This window comes from Cyprinodon variegatus, unplaced genomic scaffold, assembly GCF_000732505.1.
Source record: "Cyprinodon variegatus isolate N-32 unplaced genomic scaffold, C_variegatus-1.0 Scaffold896, whole genome shotgun sequence".
Lineage (NCBI taxonomy): Eukaryota > Metazoa > Chordata > Actinopteri > Cyprinodontiformes > Cyprinodontidae > Cyprinodon > Cyprinodon variegatus.
The window spans coordinates 131,384-140,149 of NW_015151349.1; the positions used below are offsets into that span (position 1 = coordinate 131,384).

General features: G+C 34.3%; 1 protein-coding gene across 2 annotated transcripts in view; it reads left to right on the top strand.

Annotated features, from left to right (window-relative positions):
- Nucleotides 1–6,250, top strand: part of LOC107099681 (natural resistance-associated macrophage protein 2-like) — a 38,646-nt gene extending 32,396 nt beyond the window's left edge. For both annotated transcript variants that reach the window (XM_015397904.1, XM_015397903.1), the window contains exons 15-16: nucleotides 387–440; nucleotides 5,578–6,250. In XM_015397904.1, the coding sequence (XP_015253390.1) occupies nucleotides 387–440; nucleotides 5,578–5,643 (120 nt within the window). In that variant the 3' untranslated portion in view covers nucleotides 5,644–6,250. The remainder of the gene's footprint in view (nucleotides 1–386; nucleotides 441–5,577) is intronic.
- The last annotated feature ends 2,516 nt before the right edge of the window (nucleotides 6,251–8,766 follow it).

Consider the following 8,766-nt stretch of genomic DNA (forward strand, 5'->3'; position numbering starts at 1 on the left):
TCCCAATGGAATGTCCCATTGGGAACCTACTAGCACTAAGTTGCTAACTGGTTAGCAAGATGCTTCTGATAAACCAACCACAATCAAACCTACTTACAAACCTTCTGCCACAACAATCCCGACCCCTGGATAAGCAACCAATCACATTCACTTTATTCACTCACTTTTTTATGCCAACAGTGTTTGAAAGGGATTTATATTCTATGTGAAAGTCTTGGTTTTTAAATTAAAGGCTGTATTTTCCCATAACTATGATATTGTACATCTGTAACTAATAATGAATCAACATATATTTACCAGGGATGCCCGCTAATGTCTGCTGTGATTAACAAGCAGTTTTTTAGTAATGGGATCCTGACCTCTTTCCTTTCTCTCGCTGTCTGCAGGCTTGGCACTGTTTGGTCGCCCTGGGCGTTTCCTGCCTGGACTGTGGCAGCAGGGTAAGCAATCGACCTGCTGTGCTCATAGAGCAGCGCTCTGAATACGACTCCTAAAGCCCAACAACACATTAACCGCCTGCATGACTCTTACCTCTGAGGGAACACTGCACACAACCAGGACTTAATTTAGGTTCACGTAGGATTTTGGAGTCAGACTCTCTGCTCTTCCCATGTTGTTTCCATGTTGGGCTGGATGTCAACATCTGATGCTTTTTTAGGACGTATCGCAACTACATCAGCATAATTGAGCCAGACGTTAGTTAGAAGAGATTTATTATTGTGTCATGATCTAAAGCAGCATTTTTACAAGAAAGCAGCGTTTATATAAAATCTGTGAAAATTACCTTGGATTTAGCTAACATGCAGGTTAATGTCTCTAATTACAACAAAGACTCCAAAACGTGGAGCAGCGTTACACTCCATCCAGATGGAAAATGGGAAAAAGAGACAGAATCTAATGAAATAACTCAAATCAGAATCAGTTTTCTTTGATGAACCGTTTCACCAGCTGCTTGAATATTTTAATGCTAGCGCAATATGAAACAGACACCAGCCATTAGCAGCACAACATTCTCACAATATAATAAGCAATATCTTAAAGACAAAAAGATAATGTGCTTTCAAGTAAGTTTAGTTCCTGCAAAACTTCCTGGATTCCTTCTTTTAAATCAAATTAAGTGGAACATTTATTCTGCATATATAAAGGAGTTCATTCCCAGTTTATTTCTCACCCTGACTACCTCACTGTGCTCTGCTGTTTTATCCAAGTGAAACATCACATTGTTTTTTTTTGTTTGTTTGTTTTCTTGCATCTGCTATTTTAGAATTGTTACTTGATGATAAACATGGATTGTTTAAATTTTTGCTCCAAATGCTATCCAGCCTGTTCTTTGATGTTTTTTTGTTTCTGTTATAAACTGACTCTGCTCCAGCGTGCAAACAAGGCTGAAAGACTTCCATCTAATTGATATGCATCAGGATACGACGCTTGTTTTGTTTTGTGTTTCCTCTTTGCACGGTGGGGATTTTATATCATATCAGGCTGAAGCAGAGTTTCATTTTCAGTCAGTATTTACAAAATGGTTTCTTTAAAATATCCTCAGGCACTTTAGGGGGTTCAGTCTCCACTAACTTTACTGCTTATACAGGTTTGTTTGTTTTTTCTGACTGCTGTTGTTTTTTAGTGCCTCAATAATCCATAAGTCAACTGTTGCATGTTAGAGTTTTAACTTTTATAGGAGGGATTTCTCAGGTTAAGGAGTAAATTTCTAAGCACCTTGAGCTCTTGGCCATGTAGATGTTTCTTGATATGTGTGTATATTCATGTTGGGTTTTTTTTTTTGTCCCTATAAAAGGTCTTAACATTGCTATGCTGGTATGATGGAAGTAGGTTTGTATCTGAAAAAAATATATACAGAGAGAGAGAATAATAATAGATAATTTATAAATTTTATTATCACATCTTTTTAGATTAATAAACCAAACATTTAACATTACCTAACAAAACTCCATCCTGTGAAATTTATATAAAAGATTGAGGTTAAACGCACATAATTAATGTGTGTTTATGTGAAACCTTTATAGGAAATGTTGTTTTTCTATCTTGAATTGTCTATTTTAAAGATGTTTGTGTACTTTTTTTGATCTGTTTCACTGTAGATATTTCAAAGCTTTGGATATTAAACAATGAATAACAGAAATAAACATGGAAAAAAAATTTAAATGGAAGGAAAAAAGACAAAGAAATGTAATTTTTCCCATTTATAGTTTGGAAGAATTATTTCAAATGTTGTCCTAGTATAGTTGTGATTGGTTTAAATGAGGAAAGTACCGGTGATGCTGATCTTTTGCAGTATTTTAATGATGTAAAACATTATTGGGTATGGAGAGTAAAAAGGTTAAATCTTTTTCACATTTTGTAATTTCATTTTTGTAATTTAATGGAGTTGAATTGGTTCCAGAACAATCTGAGTAAAGTGCTTTTATTTTTAATAGGATAGTATAACAAAGCATTAAATTGAGCAATATCCAAGTGATGTGGAGATGGTGAGAGATGGGAGCGCAGTGTTAAAGGCCCAGTTAGGGATCTGGGTTACGTTCAGGATTTACCGTCACGCGGAGGGGCCTTCCTCTCTGTAATCTTAAGCCGCACTCAGCTTCAGATTTAAACATTTTAAGCTCTTTTCTTCTACGTTAAACAAATGTGTTTCGGGGTTTCTTCACTGTTGGCATCACCTCACACAGTTTGGTGTTCCAGAAAAAGGTAGTGATGTACACTGAAGGTGTTGTGTGGCATTTTCCTCATTTCTGCTGTTCTGCCATGCTGGATGAAGCACAACCATGTGTCCCAAATAAAAGCTAACTGTGGATATGTGGACATGTGTTGGAGTCTTCTGTCTTAGTGTCTAAAACTGAATGTTTTCTCCATACAGAAGCTATTCTGCAGTCAGGGACTCAAAGCAATAAACTGGTTTTCCTTAGATAAAAAACCTTTTTTAAATTCAATTTAATTCAGTTTATTTATATGATGCCAATTCACAACACATGTCATCTCAAGGCACTTTACAGTTCACCAGATCATCCAGTCAAATTGATTCAAAGTTTTCTAACTTAGGAAAACCAGTTGATTGCATCGACTCATTGACTCGAAGGCAATCTCTCACACTAAGCATTGTAGCGACAGTGGAGAGGAAAAACTTCCTTTTAACGGGACGAAACCTCCAGCAGTTTACCAATCTGACTGGATGGAACTCTCTCTGTAAAGAGCCTTGAGATGACCTTTGTTTTTAATTGGCGTTACATTAATAAACTGAACTGAACTGAGTATCGTAAATGTGCACAACCCCGATGCACACTGGAAAAAACTAAAATCTCGATAAGTCATTTTTTCTTAAATTAAGTGCATTTGTTCTTGAATTTAGGAGGTAAGTGGGACACTTCGGCAATGGAACAAGACAATTTACATTTAAACAAAGAAAAAAAATTTCATTGTCTTATTTCAAGTGCATATTGTGTAATAACCTTTTTTAAGAGTAAAAATGCTCACTCCATTGGCAAATCATCTTATTTACCTACTCAAATTAAGGGTAAATATACTCAATTAAAGACATTTTTACTTATTTCTAGATCGTTTTTGCAGTGTGAGTTTGGGTAAAAAAAATCCATCATGTTGAATTACTTTAAAGTTAACTGAAAAATAAAATCCATGGAGCCATTTTTTTTCCCCCCAAGTTAATAGTAACTTGGCTGCATATGTGTGAACAACCTTAAACTAACAGGCTGAAGATGCACATCGTGTGCAAAATTCAGTTAGTCCCCTTTTCCAGGAATTTATATTCTTGACTCTGCAGCCCTCTAATGGACCCCCTAGCCTTTCTCTGATAATGCAGGTGATCATTGTAATCATTCAGGCTACCATTTCTCCATTATTCTCAAGGATCTGGGCTAAAACAAACCAGTATTTTTTTGATTTGCCTTCTTTTAGGGAAAGAAAAGTGATCCCACATTATGATGCTGACACCAGGATCCCAATGATTATCTGTTACCGCTCTGCAAACCAAGGATTTATTCTGCTGAGGTTCATTTATGGTTTCAGTTTTAGTGAAACTTGAATTAGAGATGTACCAAATAAGATTGAATGTTAAAATTAAACAATTTGATCAGATTTAGTTTGTTATTAGTTAAAGCTTTATCTCATTTTAGAAACCAAGGCATTGTTTTGTTATTCTTGTTGACGGATATTGTTTTTATTTTAAGGAGATCATTTATATATTCCATCAAATATTAATATTAAATCTACTATAGCTGCCTTAATTGAATGAACTAGGGATTTGTGTGTGTTTGTTTGATTAAAAAAAACAAAACGACATTGATGACAAAAAATCATCCTCTGATCATTTAGATTACTTTTTCTAAAAACATCTTTCATACAAGCAAAGTCCCAGACATGACTGGAACTGAGAAAAGGCAGTGCTATACGGGAACCGCCTCGTGGCGGGGCCCCTGGCAGCCCAAAGAAAGCGGCAACTGCAGCTTTTTGTGGCATGCGTGGCCTCGGTAAATCATTCCCGGATGAACGGTTTGTACTGAAATCTCGATTACAACGCAAATTGTAGTTGTTATTTAAAGAAATTGATTGAAAAATATCCTTGAGGAGGCGCTGAATTATAACTGAAGTGGAGGACTTAAACACTGAGCCTTGTGGAACTCCATAGTAGATTTGAATGAAGCGTTTTATTTACATGGAAGGTTCTGTCTTTAAGATTCAGTGCAGCTCCAGTCTGTCAGATTCTGTCCACTCAAATGTTGTTGCCACACTATCAGCAGAAAATCATACTTTAAACCTGAATCTTCAAGGGGTATGAATATTTCTGCAGCTCTAGCAAAGGTTTATCGTTTTTTTTAGGGTTTAGAAACACCACCACATGAGATTTTGAACACAAGTCGAAGCAGCAGGGATCCAACAAACTTCCTGCACTCCAATGATTTGACCTGAGGTCAGGTGAAGCCTTAGTATGCCAACACCTTTTAATGTGAATGTATTGAAGAAGCCCGAATGGTACGGAAGAGGATAAGGGCCACTAAAAAAAAAGATGACTGATTTTTGAATTTTATTTCAATTTAATATGGGAAAAGGGTCAGATTTTAAAGTTACATTTTTTGTCAAGGTAAGATAATCTGCTCTTCAAAAACCAAATTTAAAAGACATGATTTACCGATGATTAACATCCACATACTATTAAAATCAAGCACTGTGACGTTCTCTACAGATGTTTCCGGGTCCTTAGATGATCAAATCAAACAATTTTATGTGCAACAGAAACAGTAAATATTATTATAAATATGCTGTGATTCTAGCATTTATCAGCATACCTGTTAATATCTATCTGATTAAACCTTTCTGTTTGATCAAGAATTTTGTAACCTAAACATAAATGCCACCTAAATAACACTGCATTTTTTAACATTGCAGAGGCTAAATGTATTTATTTAATTACATTTTAAATGAATCAATTAAAAATCAGAAAAAAGATGATTAAAAGCTGATTTATTTTTAATTTCTCATGGATGATACATTTATTTTGCTTGTATTAAAAAAAAAAATAAACTAACCATAGTTTGTTTTTCCTTCCTCCAGATGCTGCACCACACAGACATGTACTTACTGACCGACATGGAGGCTGAACCGCAGGCTGAGAGATAGTAGGACGCCCGGTGCAGTCTGACTGCAGACTAGAGGGACCGCTGAAGCTTGGCCAGTATTACCTTCTCTTCAGCCCTCAGTGTCTGACTCCTGCTAAAGTGTCCTTAATGCACCAACAGAATTTGATGGAATCGGAAAAAAACGGCCAAATGCTTCAATGCTTTATCATTTTTCCTGGACAGCAGCGTGTACTAAATGATCTGCGGGTGTAGCAGAGGGAGAAAAATGCCCTGAAAGCCTGAAATAAAAGAGAAGGAAAACATGGTTGACAACAGCACTCTACAGCTGAGAACAGATGATTTCCAGTAGATAATCAGAGCTATAAATGAGCCAGTGGTGCCTGGATGTGGGTATCCATCAAACCCACTAAGCTGCTGCACACTGCTCTTCATATGTAGCTATATTTTATTTTTCAACACAAATAATATATATTAATGACCCTATAATCCATCCATCCATACTGTTAGTCACAGTATGTTTGGAGTTGTTTGCTGGGGACCAAATAGTTTGTTATTGTGCTAAATAAGCCTGATAAATTATTATTTAGGTATTTTACCTGACTCACAGTCGCTGATAAATATAAGCAGACCCTCTCGATAGCACTTAGTTTAGGTCAAACCTTTAGTTTTTTTTTAAATTTTTAATTTTTTTTTTTTTTTATGCAAAGGTGCACAAAATAAGTGTTTAATATTTTGGAGGCACTCATGGGCAGCTGGTGATAATGCACTTATCTTGGGAAACAAGCGTGCTATGCCATACTGAGAAATCAGCCTTAATCTTTATGTCCAAAAATGTCAGATTTCTTCATTTCCGTTCAGCAGAACACTTCTGATCATATGTGATGCAACGTCTGCCATGCAAAACAAACTTAGAATGCACTGGAAATACTAATTAAGGATGCGTAGGTGTCGGGGTTCAAAGACGTGTTTAGAAGTAAAGATGCCTTTTAAAATAAACTCACTGATGAGAATGAAAGGAATCCCTGATTTAACCAGAGATGCATCAATCAGACAATTCCTGGGAGATTTGTATGGAGAGAGTTTTGTTCCATTATTGTTGCATGCAAAACAACAAAAAATCATTTTGTAAATGGAAATTTAAAAAAAATGAAATTTGAAAAAAATGTAATTAAGAAATTAAACTGAAAATCTTTATTATTTAAAAAAAAAAAGGGGGGGGGCTCTGGAGTAAACTTGCTGGTTTATAAGTTTGTTTTTTCTTTCAGTTCATTTTTTCAGAATATTTTTTTATTTAAGCATATTATAAAATTTGTTTTACAAACTTTATATTTAAATATTTTCCTTTTTTAAATAAATTTTAGTCTTTTGGATTGAGTTTTATGAATTGCATTATTTTCAAATTATGCTTTCGGCATTCTCTTCACCTATGGGGGCGGGCTTTCCTCTGAACTAAGGAGTGAAGAGGCGTTTCTATGGAGTTGCTTGAACATTAGCAACATTTTTATTGGCCAATGTGCGCTTCAAGAGCGAGCCTTTGTATCGGGCCTTAAGTGAAAACAATACGATCAGTGAATAACAATATGAGAAGAATGTAATCAGTAAAACTCAATCTGAAAAACAGGAATTTGGAGGAAAAAAATGAAAATATTAAATCTGAAGAAAATTCTAAATTTGAAGAATTAAAATTTGAAAATATTAAATCTGGGAAAATGTTTTTCATAAAAGACAGAAAATACATTTGAACATAGATAATTTGAAATGACATGAAACCACAACAACGAAGCACAAACTTAATCTGAAAAATAGATTTTGATCAAAACCTTTTTTTCAATTTTCATTTTTTTTCTCCATTTATAAGACATGTTCTTTGCTTGCATCAACAATAAAATGAAATTTTCTTTTACATCCAAATTTATATTATATATTTATAATATAATATAATCTACAGTTATATTCAATATATTCATATATACATTGTAAAGTGATTTATTCAAGTGACTCAATTCAGTATGATTTATTTAGATTAATGAGACAGATGGATGTTTTTTAGCCTTAATTGGGATGTTTTTCTAAAAAACAGGTTTCAGATTTGGATATTATATAAGACCCATTAACAAATCTAAGCTTAAGGAAAAGTCTATTAAATGCTTAAAGGTTGACATTTTTAAAAGTAAATTTAAATGTTTCACAAAAAAAAAAACAGGATTATATAATTTGTTAAATATGACTATATAGAGTAGGTGTGGATCCTAAAAGAAATAAAGAAACTGGAAGATTTTCCCTCAGAAAGCTTGTGAAAGGTTTTTTAACTAAAGAAAAGGGCATCAGATAAGCTTGTTGGTGCATTTGTGGACCAAAAATGGTGGGAATTCTTAGTTTTGCTGCATCAGATTAATGGGGGGTAATTTTACCTGCTGATCACAAATAAACTACAACTTCTAGTGGATCAGTGCATCTCTGGTTAAAGTACATCTACGTTAATATCGGCATGGTTCAAAGCAAGGTTTGAGATTTTGCTTCTAAAAATGGTTGACAAATTATTTGTTTTTGAATAAAGCCGCTTTAAAAGTTTTTGCTCAGGTTGAGCTAAATAAACAACATTTCTATTCCTGCTAAGAACCAAATATTTTTTTTTATTTTAAAGCTAATTAATTAAAAAAAAAATATTTTGTTCCTTTGTACTTTTTAAAACAAATTTAAAGTTAAAATGTCAAATTTAAAGGTTTGTTAGATATTGTAAACTGAACTATTTTGTTTTTATTTATGTTGTGTCACTTTCTGTATGTTGGTGTAAAATATTTAAAGGGCCCATTTAAATGGAGATAGTTCAGATAGTTCCTTTATTTAAAAAAAATGTGAAATATTTTATAATTTTTTTTTCCCATTACTTTCCGTTTGCTGATGTGTTGAGAATCAGCATTTTCATTTACGGCTGCCAGTGTAGACAGGATACAGTAACCGTACTGCAGGAGGATTGAGGCTCTTAAAGCGCTCAATCTGAGGTTAGCGGCTGCACATGTTTGTGTACAAGAGCCAAACTCAGCTTCAGGCACGCAGCATCAGGTGAGAGAAAATAATGCTGAGATGAAATTAGCTTCTTTAGGTGTTTCATAGCTTTCATCATAATCTGTAATCACTAACTTAAACCAACATAAATGATAAA